Raw genomic sequence first — 15,393 nt, 5'->3', positions numbered from 1 at the left:
CTTGCTGGTGCCTCCCACGCCCGTGGTTTAGCTTTGGGGGTTTATTGTTGGTACTAAAGTCCCCCTTCCAAACCCACCCAAGCCTAGCATAGTTTGTGGAAAAGTCTAACCATTTGAGGTCCTATTCACCATACCACTCCCACCCTGGGCCAGTTATAATCATGCGCTGCAAGCTGACATGCACAGGCATTGTTTTACGACGCACCAACAAAAACACCGCATCGGATCGGAGAAAATGGCAAACGTTAGCAATTATAACGAAATCAATTCGTCCCTTGGCAAGTTTTACCGCCGGTTTAGCAGAGCGACCACCATGACGACGACAACCGACTAATAGAGCAATCTATTTGCTTTTAAAACTATGATTAATTATTCAGCCCGCCCCAACACCCCCGCGGTAGCACGCGTCGCATGTGCCGGGTGTTTGTGTCCGGGGTTCTTCGACACCATGATGCGACAATAGTGTCGTCCTTTTATCGATGGCACCGGAGCTATGCCACGCAGCTATGCATCGACGCTATCGGCACAGGAAAAGCGAACGCTTTACTCATTTATTTATCAAACTCATCCCCCATCCTGCATGGAGCAGGGACGACACCCACCCTGCTGCGTGTGGGCGTGAATGTGGATCATTATTCACTTAGCATTCACACCACCTGGAACCGACCGACGGCACCCACAGAACCGACTCCACCCGGCTTCAAATTAGTTGAACAAATTTAATTTAATCCTTGCTCCATCACCACTCCATTTAAATATCGCCCCATCGCTCCAATCGCTCCATCCTTGCCTGCTGTATCACGACGACCAAGCGGAGTTGTTAAAATAAATTGTTGTAAAATTTACTACCCACCCGTGTGAGTGCAGCGTGTGTGTGTTGGTGTCATGGACTTACATGCTACTCTCTTTTTTTCGCTTCACTTTCATAGCTTAAATCCTCCCCATGAATAAATAATAACGCGTCTAACAACGTAATCGCTAATGGTCGCTTTACCTATCCCCCCTTCGAGGGGGGGGGGGAAGGATCGTGTACTATGCCGCGAACAATGTATGTTGCCCGTGTGTGTTTTCGCATCAAAGGAAAACGGAATCGGGCGGAAAATCCATCATTAGCGAGCGAGCGTGTTGTGTGAGGATTTTCACCCTTCAATGTGTGTTTTTTCTGATTGAATACATTTATTTGTCGATGAATAGAAGCTTACAGCTAAAAAAAGGCCAAGTTTACCTCTCTATACTGTCTGATTGCTTTTACAAACATGCATGTTTGTATGATAGAATTGATGTTTGCAACAAAAAAGGTTTCACTTGTTTCAGTCAATTTATCAGTATATTAATATTATTTTTTTCGATGAACGCATTTAAGCTTTAAGTGAATGTAATGTTTTACAAACGATTCGCTTACGAGTTGTATGACGAGACGAAAGTTGCTAGTATTTTGTATAAATTTGCACCAAGTATAACGTAGAAACATTTCCAACTATAAGTAGAGTTAAATCTTTAAGTACTTATAAATTAAAACCAAATTTAGTAACTATTCGAGTGCCACTCTCTTGACCAATAATGACACATTCTACACTTAACAATGTGCAAACACCTAAACACCCGCTAAGCCATAGACCCTGTAGCATAAACCCATTGTCCAGGATGTAAATACATTTGCTTTAGTAACCAACATTCACAGTGCTTTCGGGATGAGCAACAGAACAAACTACTCGAAAACATACGCCAAACTACCTGCGTGAGGATGCTTTCAAAACTTTCCCAGCGTGATGCCAGCAGGATTGCGACAACAAACTACACCTACCACCATGATTGTTTCATTACACTACCTTTACCAATGTAGCTAACACAAATCATATCTTGCTCTCTTCCAATCTCCAACAGGGCCCAGTAATTATGGGTGAAATGAGCACGGAATTATAAATTGTCATCGAATCGCTCCTCTTAAGCCGCATGGAAATGGCTCTCCACTGACTAAACACGGCAACCGAACCGACCGCAATTCGGCAAACTAAGTAGCAAGTAGCAGCAACCGTTCGGAAGATCTGTAGCCGTTTGTCCATTTTTTTTAAATGTGTAACAGTTTTTTGGCTGTTTGATAATCAAAACTGTATCGTCTCACAAACAATGCTTCCACCAGACACACATTGGGAATAAGAAATAAACAGTAGCGAGCGCGCGCGTGTGTGTTTGTGGAGTTTGCAAAGTGCCACGATGTATGTAAAATTCCAACCACTCCACATAGACGTTAGATCCTTATCGAGCAGGGTGTGTCGATAACCGGCACCGACGGTCGGTTAGTTATGACACAGTTCGGACCTACCAAAAACCCCAATACGTGGCAAGGAGCGGTTTCTTAGCGGAGTATTATGGCTGGAGCATTAGCGTTGGGGAGGCTTCTTTTTATCGACATTAACATGTATGCATGTATTAACCTCAGAGCGGGGCGGCAAGGGATAGATGTGATCGACGAGTGCAAGTGGACGACGACGGTCACACGGTAGTATGTAGGTATGTACTTTTCTTTTTAAACACAAAACGGCAGTACCACTAATGCAATCCAGAACCAAAAAGATGAAAAGAGAGGGCGGTAAACGCGTAAATCAAAAGAATGGTAAACAAGAAATCGACCTACACAGTAAGCAGGTTAGGCTAAGCCCTAGGAGTATAGGAGTAACTAACGAAAGAGTGAGACATTCTCGATGTGCATGTGTGTTAGGTATTAGGAGCGCGTGTCCAGGCTTCACATGCGCAAGCGAGTGTGGACCCGTGTTTTTGATCACAATTTATTATCATCCATCGGTAGTGTTTAAGTTTTCGATGTACGTGTGAGTGTGTCTTTCCCCTCCCCTCCTCGTTTGTGGGGATGGCGAGTGGGGAGAAAGCATAACAGTAAGCTTAGCCGCTATCGTCCGTTTCTTCACAACCCGCTTATATATCTTACTGTTAGGTGTGTCTGAATCTGTTCGTTCTCCAATGCAGACCTTAATTCTATGTTTTCTTGCTGTTATTGCGCACTCTTGCCTACCCTTCCATGGTGTTACGCAGGAGTAAGAGCGGCCTTGTTGATGCATCTGGGCCGCAACCCACACCGCGTGGTCAAATCGTGGCATCAACACACGAACGCAGATTATGCTGAAGTGCTCTTGATGTTTGGGACACTGGGGCGGTGTACGTTTTTTCCCCCGTTTTTGAATACTTCTCTGTAGGTGTCCCGTTCAAACTGTCGCATAAATCGGATCGTAAACCATTGCATGTATGTGTACACATTCGTTTTTTTATCGAATCGATCATTCAGCAACAAAACACACTTCTTCAAACACTGTGAAACTCAATAAAAAGGAAAATTGGATTGTAAACATACACATGACATAACCTTCATTCAACATGAATTCCGCTCCGAAACAGGCCACTCAGAGACAGGTAAGTGTGCAAGATTTCGTAAGGGTACTCTGTAGAAGCATTCATTGTTGCTGGTTCCTCTGCTTAATAGCAGCCACCGCTCGTTTTCAACCAGGTCACATCGTCCAGTAATTAAACCCAATTACCCCCCAGCGCGACACCATTTCCCGCAATACTTTCAATCGTTATGGGAAAACATGCTACATCGAAAAGTACATCACTTCCCACTACGACGCATTTATTGAGCCATAAAATATGAAGCACACAATATTTCCACCAGTCACAAAGCCCATTCACAGCGGCCATCATTATGAGGGAAGACACGGTTGATAGCGAAAGTTCAAAACGATGGGTTATTGCTACACGCACACACACACTTTTTCTGACGCTCCCAGCCAACGGTTCGGTTTGGCAAAAATAGCATGATGGCATGAATATTAATGACAGTTGTAGCAGAGCTCCGATCAGCAGAACATGTCATTACCGGAAACTGATTCCGGCACCACGGACTCTCTCGAGAGGTTCGTTTATTTCTTTCCTGTACCGCCATCCCCCCCACAAATCATTCGTAATGGCGTTGAGGGCCTCATCCTTCCTCGGTTCTAATCGTTCGCCCTATTGGAGTTGCATTTTGCATGCCACCGGCTGGCAGACGAAGCATGTAAAATAAATATTTGATACCGAAACCAAACATCGCCAGACAAGCGACACACAGCGTTTTGTGTGGCTAGAGGAGGTGGCGCGTGAGGAGTGATGTAAAAACAATCATCCTTCCTATTGCTGATGCTCTCGGTATTGACATTTGTCGATTCGTACCGCCCTCCGGGAAGCCCGGGCAGTGTCCCGCAGTGTGACTTTGATCTCGGTGCACGACAGACAGTACTTTGAGGGACGACTTTGAGCTTTGACGACTCCCCTCCGTGCTAAGGGATTGCTTTAGCAAGCGCGCAAAAACAGGGAAATGCATGACAGACTGAACTGCTGTGTCATTTATTAAAAGGATTGCCATCCCGCTGACTTTCATCGAACTGCAAAGAAGTGTGGGAAGTGTCTGTGCAGTGAAATCGATATTTAAATAAAAACATCATCACTTCGCCGCTCCGACCAAACCATCACACCCCAAAACATGATAAAAGCGAACGCCCAGAAGCGGCGGAAATTATCCACCGTCTCCAGCGTGACGGTCGGCACACCGCACAAGGACGGCCCACCACCACCGACACGTGGTCGGCTGCGGGAGCGGTACCGCTTCAAGGAGGAGCTGCTGCAGCTGTTCAACAGCATCACCGCCCACTGCTACCGACAGCTGGCGCAGCAAGATCGCAGCCTCTCGGAGCGGCTGTTCTGGCTGCTGATGCTAATCCTCGAGGCGGCCACACTGATCGCGATCATCATCTCGGCCTGGGGGAAGTTTACGGCCAACCCGCTGATAACGACGCTGCACGATACGATCTACCCGATCGTGCTGGTACCGTTTCCGGCGATCTCGCTCTGCAACAACAATCGCATCTCGCGAGCCGCCGCCGTCCGGTACGCGGGCCAGCTGGCCGGGCGGGATGCCGAGCGGCGCAACGCGAGCTACTTTCTCGAGCAGATCGCCCTGCTCGGCAAGCTGTACGACTTTGACTACGAGAATCTGCACCAGATGACCCGGCTGCAGGAGTTTCTCGATCTGAACGATGTGAGCAACAGCACCGGCATGTACAATGCGCTGGAAACGCTCGAAAAGGTAGGTTAGGTGGGTAGGGCCCGAACGGACCGAAAGAGAGAGTGTAAATGGTAACTGGAGCCCCCTCCCTGTGTGCCATTGCAGCTATCGCCCCGGTGTGAGGATATGCTGCTGCGCTGCTTTTGGAAAAGCATCGAGCTGCCGTGCATGCTGCGGAACGATATGATCGAGGTGCGCCGCACGCAGTACGGATTTTGCTGCACGTTCAACTTTATCGGCCACACCGAAGATAACGAGTAAGAAATGCTACGGCACGGTGGTAGCAAGCAAGTAGCTCTTAATTTTTGTTCGAAAAATTGCACACTTGGTAGATGTGTGTATGTGTACCTGTGGACGTGTGAGCGCGCTTACCAAGGTTCAATGGAGCGTGCTGAGTTCCAGCGAAGCATATCCTTTTCCCGCACATCTTGCCAGGATGCTAATGGGTAACTTTGTTCAACAGACATGCGATGTGCAGGCTAAACTTTATACAGCACGGTACCAAAACTTTACCGTTGGTGGTTGTAGTTTTGAATTCTGAAACAGTGTAGCATTACAAAAGCTTTTGTTTCTTGCTGTTTTAATAATACTTCAAGTCAATGTCGGTGGCTTCCCAGCTACAGAATACCCCAAGTAGATTCCCCAAGATTTGTAAAGGTTGTTGAAGCTGAATGTTACAACATTTACCTAAAAGTATGCAATACACATGGCAAAGCTCCTGAATTGATGCAATCTGCCTGGCAAAACAAACTTGATTAATTAATGTAGTAAACACAGCTCTGTTCAAACATTCAAACAATTTACAAATCTATTCAAATCATTATCTTCAATGTGATGCTACTGATCAATTATTGATACGTTATTGCTGGAATATGTGGTTCTAGCATATCAATACATACATTTTACTTTGCTCTAAACTTTGCTTTGATTAGTTTTTTACACGCGTATCATAGTTTCAAGTAGAGAATAAGAATTTTATGTTCGTTTTAGTACAACACAAAACCCATATACACACACACAAACACGAACGTACACAATCAAGTTACACGTAATAGCTTTTGCCAAAAATTGAAATGCTCCTCATCCAATCGTTCCAATCCACTTGTTCTACCCGCTTCTACTGTGCAGGATTCATCCACCGTCGTACTTTTTGGACGTTACTGGACCGGAAATGGGATTGGTGCTGCTGCTGAATGGCTCCTCTAATGACTATTTCTACAACTTGTTCAACAACATCGGCTTCAACGTACGCTCCCCATTACTTAACTAGCTCTGGCTCTCCTTTAACCCTTTCCTCTAGCAATGCATCCCTCTCCCCTTGTCCCCATGCCTTCTCAATGATCCTGCTCACTGTTGTCGTCGTCTCATGACCACGTGGCTCATGTAACGAACCGTATGCTTTCCTTCCCCCCCCCCCATCCAGCTGCAAATTTTCAACCCGCACGAGGTCCCGGACAGCACCGCCGGCGGGGTAAACGAGCAATTCGTCCACCTCGGCACGGAAACGTTCATCCGGGTTGATGCCATCACCATCAACAGTGAGCCGGATGTGCTGCGCTACTCGAGACAGAAGGTAAGCTACCGCACGATGTACCACACTACACCACCAGCAGAGCGCTTGCAACGAGAGTGCATCTCAGGTGCACTATCGGGTACGTTCGTTGCGTCCTACCACCTAAAGGGACCGGCAACAACAAAAAATGCCCAAGCACCCCAAAACGAACTGAACCAGCTAATGTGGGCGCTCCCGCGGTTGGACCGGAGCACGGGAACAGCGGAAGGTAATTAATTTATTTCGAAGCGAATGCAGTCAGCGATGATGATGCACTCTGAGGGCGGTTGGGATGTTGTGCTGGAGTACTGTTCAGTGCTGGTACCTTCCGCTTCCCCGGACGCTGTGAGGATTGGCAGCTGAATTCGACCGGCTCCGGAATCACATCCGCTGGGAAGACAGCGCTACAAACACAGGATGCACCACATCGGTACCGATTCACTGCCGATGCGCCGGTGCCATATCGAGGTACTACCTTCGGAATGCATCGAAATTGCACAGTACCAAGTGCTCTAGAACACCTGGCAAAAGGGTTACCATGAGCAGCAAAAAAAGCGGACCAGTTTGCTCATAATCCAATTAGTCGGTACGGTTTCGAGATTCGTGGGTTGGAATTTTTGGAAATTGATCAGTGCGCCTGCCAACTTGCCAATCTATTGGTATCCCAATGTTTCGGACTGTTCAATATGTTTGGCTGAGTAGAGCTTTAGAAATGTGTAGAATAGAAAAAAAGGAACACGTCTAAATAGCTTCTTGTCGGTGACTTTTGGTATAGAAGTAGCCATTCTGAAGCCGTCGGGTATGTTTCATCAGAAAAAAAACCTTGACAAATGGGAATGCAAACAAATATTTACATGGCAAATGATGCTAATGATCTGCATCTGCGGGTTATGGTTGAGTTATCTTTCTAACCATTCACAATTGCATCGTGGCTCCAACACACACACACACACCCAAACCGACCTCGACCGGCCAGAATAACCCAAATGCGCCCAAGGTTCTGTCTCCGGAGCATCGTCCCGAACCAGCGAAGAAACGATGCTCAACAGACCACACACATCGTTACGACGAGGGCGGTCGGTCGGAGATTGTTTGCCATTAACCTCCGGTTTACGGTGGACAGCATGTTTCGGGGGCCGACCCAACAGCAACAACAACCGCAGAACAATATTTATGCACCGTGCAGTTTGCACTACACGCCACAGACAGCATGTGTGTATCGCGTCAAGCGAAGGCTGCCACCGAACAGCTGCTAGCCATAGTTGGGCGGTTCCCACGCCGCTCCCACAAACCCACCAAGCGCCCATTATCACGAGCACCGTGTGTATGCATGCACCCTTGACTGCCTGCCGCCCTTCCTAAATGATAATTTATACACTGCGGACCCCGGGGGTGCCAAGCGCCACCGCCCCAACCGGCACACAGCCTGGATTCTAACCTGCCGATGCTATTGCTTCTTCCTTTCTGTCAATTTTGCAGCGCCAGTGCGTGTTCCGCAACGAGCTGCTAAAGTACGGTGCCAACTATGGCCGCAGCAACTGTGTCGCCGCCTGCCGGCTCCGGAGCGTGATGGCGCTGTGCGAGTGCGTACCGTTCTACATGCCGACGGCGGGTGCGACGGCCAGCAGCAAATCCGTAACGACCTGCAATCTCCAGCACATCGCCTGCCTGAGCAAGTACAAGAGTGAGTGCGCTTTGAACGGGTGACAGGGGATCGGGTGCCGTAAAATTATCCTTAACAGAATTAATCGCACGGAATGCCGCTAAAGGGCTACAGGACGCTTTTTTGGGGGAGATCCGGAGTGATAATAATGTTTTTGATATCGTTTCCCATTTTCGTTCCCCCCTTTGGTTGCTTACTGTTTATCTTTGGTGCCGGTTGGTGTGTGTGTGTGTGTGTGTGATTTGGGTAAATGTACACCTAACACCCACCCCCCAAATCAACCCCCCGCCAAAACCAGTCAAATGGTCAACCGTGATAACGGACATCGTGCAGATACCGGGGCTGGAGAAGGAGATGGAGGAGTCGCTCTACTGTCCGGAGTGTTTGCCGTCCTGCTCGGCGAGCAAGTATCAGATCACTGCCTCCAACCTGCCGCTGGTGCGATCCCGACGGGACGGCTTCAGCGTGACGGCCGGCATCGACAACGTGGCGGACGTCGCGGTGGTGCGCATCTTCTTCGGCCAGCCGGAAACGTGGATGTACAAGCAGAACGTGGCCTACTACTGGTTCGAGATTTTCAGCAACTTTGGCGGTATGTTCGGCATCATGGCCGGCATGTCGCTGATAACCCTAATGGAGGTTGTTTACTTTGTCGGCCGGCAGCTGGTGCTGGTGTTTGCGACCCGCTCGTGGAGTGCCGGGGCGCTCCGGTCGCGCATGCCGAACCTAGAGCTACTGCAGTAAAGTTCAGTGTGTGTTTGTTGGAGTTGGTTGTCCAGTGGTAAAACACATACACACACGCAGAGAAACAAACAAAAAATAACGCTTATGCCAAAAACATAGCTATGCTAGGTTCGGAGCATTGTTTTTCGCACTCCTAATAACACTCGACGGAACAAGAGCAGGCTGGCCGCAAGGACCCATTTTGCCCACATCAACAAACGCTTTGCACGCTCCGTTTCGGGGGGGGGGGATGCTCGAGATGGTGCGGCTTTTAGTGACTGTTTTAGTGGCGGCGGTGGGGCATGTGTACGCAGCGGCCAACCACACCGAATTGTGGACGAATTGGTCGTGGCAAGTGTCCAGCGGTGGTTTTTAATTTATTCACCAGCACTTTAAATGAGTACAGCAACTAAGCGCACCCTGGGTATGATGACACAACGCTGAGGTAGCGGCACTGGGTAACACAGAAGGGTAAATAAAACAGTTCCAGCACTTCTTGCAGCCTTGTGTTGAGGGATGTTTTTCAATACTAAGAAAGAAGCTCTTATTTAACAAACTAAACAGTTACATGGTTGGTATTAGTGGTGGGCGCTCGGAATCAGACCTACTCGATTCCAATTCCGTGCTTGGCATCAATTCCGGAACCGATTCAGATACTAATTCGGTTCTAGAATCAGAATCGGCTCCGGAATAGGAAATCGACCAGGGAATCGCAATTTGCTTCGGAAACGGATTCAGAATTGACTACAGAAATGGAATTATATTCGGAATAAGAATCAGTTCTTGAATTGAAGTATGAAGTTTCAGAAACGAAATCAATCCGTAAATCTCCATGAGAATGGATCGTTCACAAGTAAATTATGATTCTTTGCGGATATCAATACGTAACACCATTGTACCCATACTCCTATTCTTATGGAGATGCCGAAACAGACTCCGTATCGAAGCATTTGATTTCGATTTTGATTTCGAAGCCAATTCTGGAGCCGATTCCGGAACCTATTTTGGAACCAATTCCGATTCTGGAGTCGATTTCGGAACCCATTCCGGAACCGATTCCGGAACCAATCCCGGCACAAATTCAGGAACCAATTTCGGCACAAATTCCGGAACCAATTCCGGAGCTGATTCCAATTCTAGAGTCGATTCCAATTCCAGAGCCGATTCCAATTCTGGAGCCGATTCCGGAGCCGATTCTGGAGCCGATTCTGGATCCCAATTCCGGTACCAACTCCGGAACCAATTCCGGAGCCGATTCCGGAACCAAATTCAGAACCAATTCCGGAGCCGATTCCAATTCCTGTGCCGATTCCGATTCTGGAGCCGATTCAGAAGCCGATTCTGGAGCCGATTCTGGAGCTACACCCGGGACCAATTCCGGAACCGATTCTGGAATCAATTCCGGAAAATGATTCCGGGCCTACTATCCGGAATCGATTCCAGAAAACTTCGAAACTAGCCAGATTCGATTCCGACAAAAACTTCAGTTTTCCCATCACTAGTTAGCATAGTTGGTAACGAATGAATATGTAACCATTTTAGTTATTTTCCCTGAACTTTTCCCTGAGATTCCAAGCAACAGGAACACGTGTCCTGTTCGCATGTAGCTCAACCTTACACCAATTAACGTTTGTTTCGTTTTCCACTTTATTTCACCCCGCCCCTTCCCTGTCGCTGGCCAAGAGATTCGAGGAAGTGACGTGTTCACGTGGCACCCAAGCGCTCCTCATTACTTCTCACTCTTTGGTGCCGATTCGGGCCGACAAAGCTGGCGCAGCTCGTTGCCTCGCGTGTGGATCAGCTTCTTTGCCGTCCACTTTTGGTCGTCCTGCAGCGGGCAGATGCTGTACTTCATCTGCACGTTGCCCTCCCCGGTGTCCTTCAGGTTGTACCAGAACGCCGCCGTACCCTTCTGCGGGCGAATCGCAACCCGCAGCTTGGGGAAAATGGTGTATCCTCCGTTGGTGACATCGCTTAGCTAAAAGTAGGAGTGTTGTTCAGCGTGAGCAAGATCGTGCAATCGCCCCGTTTCGCTGCAAAGTTACTCACGAAAAACAGCATCGTCGCTAGCCGATCGCCCGCATAGGCAAAGCGCTGGGCGTCCTCCTTCTTGTGGATCGCATCCAGTGCGGCCGTCTTGAACGCGCCGACCTCGTTGTAGATCACCTTCAGGTCTTCGGCCGTGTCACAGCTCAGGCCCGTCCGCCGCTCGATGCGCTTCGTGAGCCGCTCCACCACCGGGTGGTCCCGATCGTGCAGCGTGTACGTCTGATGGTTCTCGTAAAACACCGGCAGCCAGCTATCGTTGCTCGGGCCCGACTGCTTAATGTGCATACTGCCCAGCGCCAGCAGCTGGGCGATCTCGCCATCGTGCACAAACTCGTGGAACAGTGCCACGAACGGATCGTTGCTGAGCGCCTCCACCTTGGACGGGGAGATGACACTGTGCGCGTTGCGCACATCGTACCAGCAGTACAGGGAGCTGGTCAGTGACGGCGGCGGTACGTACACCCCCCGGCACAGGTCCATGTACGGATCCATCCGGATCGTAACCACCCGTTCCTCGCCGCCGTTGGTCTCGTTGGCTACGCCATCCTGGGTCGCTGAGTCTTTTGCACCGATGCCGGCGACGGCAACCACTATCACCAACAGGCACTGGATTTTCTGATTCATTCTTAATACTTCAGTTAGGCCGAAACGTGAGCGAATGAGCCATGGGGTGAAGTACCGAGAAGACCGAGACCGACGTGTCCCGCTCGCTTTTTTATTGACAGTTGTTCAAACATCTTCATACACACACACACGCAGTATCAGCAGCAGCACTCGAATATCTCAGTTTTCTTCTCGTTAGGGGAGATCTGCCTCAGCAAACAGCAATAACCCACGCTCATAATTACAGCGAAATTCTCAAACCATTAAAAACACCCCCATCGACACGACGGATTTTAACCCACAAATCCCACACACACAGACACAGGCGCACACGCAGAGAGCCATCCCTTAATTCCTATTCATTTGCAAAAGGGTTCGAAAGGTGACGAAACCAACCATTATGTTATGGTGATGATGTGCTGTTCCTCTCGCCAGCAAAAAAAAGCAACTCCAAAACCCCTTCTCAATTCACCACCTGGACCGATTGTGCTCGAATCAATATAAATTCCATTTCGAGCTGCACTAAAACCGGCCGTCCGAACTGCAAACCCTGGCGAGAGGGCGAATGCAGCCTCACAGGGGGTATGAGATTTTGTCATTCGAATCGCTGGATCGATGGATGGAATGAATGGATGGAGCAATATCAATAGTGCATTTCGATGAGAAGAAGGAAAAAAACACACACAGGCCGTTTGCATTCGCTTCATTTCATATGCACCATCGCCCCCTTCTGCTTTCCTTCTTTTACTGGAATTGATCGATTTCCCGTGCTGCACACATTGGCATCCATTCGGCGCGAACAGGTACACGCAGCGTTTGCAAATCGTCCGACGACTCCCAGAGGCGTCCACCGGCGACCCCAAAGTCGTGGGGTTTCCCGGGTGACGTAGGGGGCGGAATATTGTTGCTGCATTTTTGTTTCTACCCCCCATTTGTTCCTGACCCATGGCACATCTCTGCACGCTCCATTTTCTCGACCAAAAGACAAAAGGGGGCGTAACGGGTCCATTTCGCAATATCAAACAGTGCACTAAAATGAATCCTTTTTTGCTCTCTTCCCCAATGCAGCCAGGGCACTGCCCGTGCAGTTTCCTCCCTGTCTGTTTTAATAAAGAAAATCGCACACGCACACACACACACACACACACACAAACAGAGTGGGGTGTATTCCAGGGTGAGCGCGCGGAGGAGGTGTGGAATGAATTCACGAATGAAATGCATGAAATATTTAGTTGCTATGAAATCCAATCATAACGATAAATGTGTACCGCCGGATAAATTGTTTTCCCAGTCAACAATGAGCCGAGGGCCGATCACAGTTCTTTACACATTGCTTCATGGCGCAAAGTTCAAAGGGCAACATTCCGGGGTTTGGTACGGGGTGAAGGAAAATTTTCCAACCCATCAGCAGAAATCTAATACATGTTGGTGTGTGTGTGTTTTTATTACCTTTAGCATTTCATCCCCAATCCACCCACACACACACACAGACATACACATGACCACGTGAAAAGGCTTCGAGCGATGTAACAAACTCGTGCCGCTCGTCCCATCCTAGACGGATGAACAAACTTCACTACTCACGTGCAGATTGCGTGTGTGCGTGTATGTGTGTGCCTGTTTGCGTTTTGCTTCGGGGCTTTTTGGGCAAATATTTACCAAAGTGTGCACGCGGTCGTCCTTTTTTTCATAATTTTTGCTACCCCACAAAAGGGGTCACACGGCGTATTGTTTTTCTAATCGAATTTTTCCACGCTCCTTCGCCCCATTTTCCGACGAATGGCCCCGCCATGCTTGCGATGGTGAACGTAACCCCTTCTTTGTAATGCGATTCCACTATCGAACAGTCCGGCTTTAATGTTTAATGTATGCTACACAGTCTGTTCATGTTTAGTGATTAATCAGAGCTTGCTCCTTCAAGTGGTGTACTTTGCATCGACGCCACTCAACCGCAAGTGCGTCTTGTGTCCGAAGAATAACAGCGATGCAATGCTCTTCGCTCTTCGTCCCGGTTCGCTTCTTGGAGTAGAGATACGCCCTTCCGAAGCGTATCATTCGATCGGAGAACTCTTTATTGGTTTTATCCCAGTATCAACAAAGTGCTTGAATGGTTAAAAATACTGCACTTTGCCGCTGCAGCTGCATCTTTCTTTGTTGTGCTTCAGGGATAGGTAACCCCAGTTAGGAAGTGTGCCGGTAGAATCGCTTCATTTTCGCCTCACTGAGGTCAATCAACAGTGTGTACCGGAGTAAGATGGGAGAGGGTATTCTACCTGCTGTCGAGCCAGAGACTAAAACAAGGATATCCATGTTGTGAATCCTCTAATGGTTAGTCGATAAAGATAATATAACCCCGGCAAAGCAAGACTTGCTTGCCAAACATGCGCCTGATGGATTGCTGGATAATTGAACGGACTGATGCTACGGTCTCTTCATTCTTAAACACACAGACACTGAAGTTCCGACATCTCCTTACGCTAACATGATCGGCCTCCATCCATCTTCAGGCCCCCGGACATGACAGCCGGTGTTTTGAGGTGTTCCTCAACATCCGATACCTTTGACAGAGCGCAACGGAACAACGCTCCAGCCGCTTTTGTGGACATACCTGGTTGCTGCTTCAATTCCGTTCGATGACAACAGGCAACAATCGCATTGCTTCCGGCTGACCGGTACACAGGCTGCCGCACGGTGACATTCCAGTAGGCCCTGCTCATACAATACCAGGGCACCTTTGTTAGACGACCCAGAGACCTAGGGCATTGGTGGAATTTTGAGCAAACTACGTTGCACACAGAATAGCATGCTGCCAATAACTGTTGCGATTCAATGTGGATGTTGTAATGCATCCCAAGGTAAACGAGACGAACTTGACAGATTCTTGGTATCTTGGTATTTAATAAATTATTACAATTTCCGCTTCAACAACGGACGTTCTTGATCGTTCAGTCATCAAAACGATAACATCTTCCTTCGACGGGTAACTCTTCAAAGCCCGACAAAGAATCTTCCGCATGCTGTGCAACGTTCCGTAGTATAGCAACAGTCAAGCAATTGAAGTGTTGATGTTTTTATCAACATTTGCCTCCGCCCGCTCGATGCTGTTATACTCCAAAATCAAAGTGCGCTCGCAAAAGCCAACGAGGGAATTGGATCAGATAGCTCGCACTCCAGCGAACGATACAGCAAGGGAAGACAGATTGGGGGATATCCTTCACCTGATCCCTGTGGACATTGGAAACCATCCTTCCCTGATTGTCATGGGTACGGTGGCAGGTGGGCTTTTTGTTGGAGTGAAATATTTCTGCTTACATCCAGGCCCCGGGACGTGGTGGCAATGTGTTTTCTAAAAGTGGTTTTACTGCTCCGCTTTATCATCTCTCATCTCGCCGGTGTGTACATGAAAGGGCGCATTCAAATTCAATGCTACAAAACTGGTGTCTGAAATTTACGATTTAACGTGTTGAGAGATCTGGTGGGTAGGATCAACCACACGTGTAGACGTGCAGGGTTGGAAACGTTTCATAATTCTACCTCACCCGCACGATGTCTGCGTGATGGTTTGGCAATGGCAATACTACCAACGTCCTCCTGCCCGTCTCACAACGTTCCAGCGAAAAGGGTGATGAATAAAATATTACCTATGTATCAAAACATTTTTCATCCAACCAATCCAGTCTGAGGGGATAGCGT

At 48.4% G+C, this 15,393-nt stretch overlaps 2 protein-coding genes and 1 pseudogene across 3 annotated transcripts in view; 2 read left to right on the top strand and 1 right to left on the bottom strand.

Annotated features, from left to right (window-relative positions):
* Positions 1-3,363, top strand: part of LOC120949025 (band 4.1-like protein 4) — a 92,206-nt gene extending 88,843 nt beyond the window's left edge. For both annotated transcript variants that reach the window (XM_040365962.2, XM_040365963.2), the window contains exon 14: positions 1,885-3,363. In XM_040365962.2, the coding sequence (XP_040221896.2) occupies positions 1,885-1,894 (10 nt within the window). In that variant the 3' untranslated portion in view covers positions 1,895-3,363. The remainder of the gene's footprint in view (positions 1-1,884) is intronic.
* A 786-nt stretch (positions 3,364-4,149) lies between these two features.
* On the top strand, positions 4,150-10,125 carry LOC120953398 (pickpocket protein 28-like; annotated as a pseudogene).
* A 569-nt stretch (positions 10,126-10,694) lies between these two features.
* Positions 10,695-11,800, bottom strand: LOC120949192 (prolyl 4-hydroxylase subunit alpha-1-like). The gene is made up of 2 exons (XM_040366289.2): positions 11,098-11,800; positions 10,695-11,026 (listed from the first exon to the last, which is right to left on the bottom strand). The coding sequence occupies exons 1-2, from the start codon at positions 11,719-11,721 to the stop codon at positions 10,778-10,780; spliced, it is 873 nt and encodes a 290-aa protein (XP_040222223.2). The 5' UTR covers positions 11,722-11,800; the 3' UTR covers positions 10,695-10,777.
* Positions 11,801-15,393: the final 3,593 nt, after the last annotated feature.

The sequence above is a fragment of the Anopheles coluzzii genome, chromosome 2 (assembly GCF_943734685.1).
Source record: "Anopheles coluzzii chromosome 2, AcolN3, whole genome shotgun sequence".
Classification (NCBI taxonomy): Eukaryota; Metazoa; Arthropoda; class Insecta; order Diptera; family Culicidae; genus Anopheles; species Anopheles coluzzii.
Note: the sequence above shows the minus strand (reverse complement) of the source record. Positions and strands in the feature narration are given on the sequence as shown.

What these genes read in the sequence shown, in the direction of transcription:
- LOC120949192 (XM_040366289.2), bottom strand. Translation starts at nt 11,721, where the DNA reads ATGAATCAGAAAATCCAGTGCCTGTTGGTGATAGTGGTTGCCGTCGCC. An exon ending in TAGCGACGATGCTGTTTTTC is followed by an intron (nt 11,027 to 11,097) that starts GTGAGTAACTTT and finishes TCCTACTTTTAG; the next exon opens with CTAAGCGATGTCACCAACGG.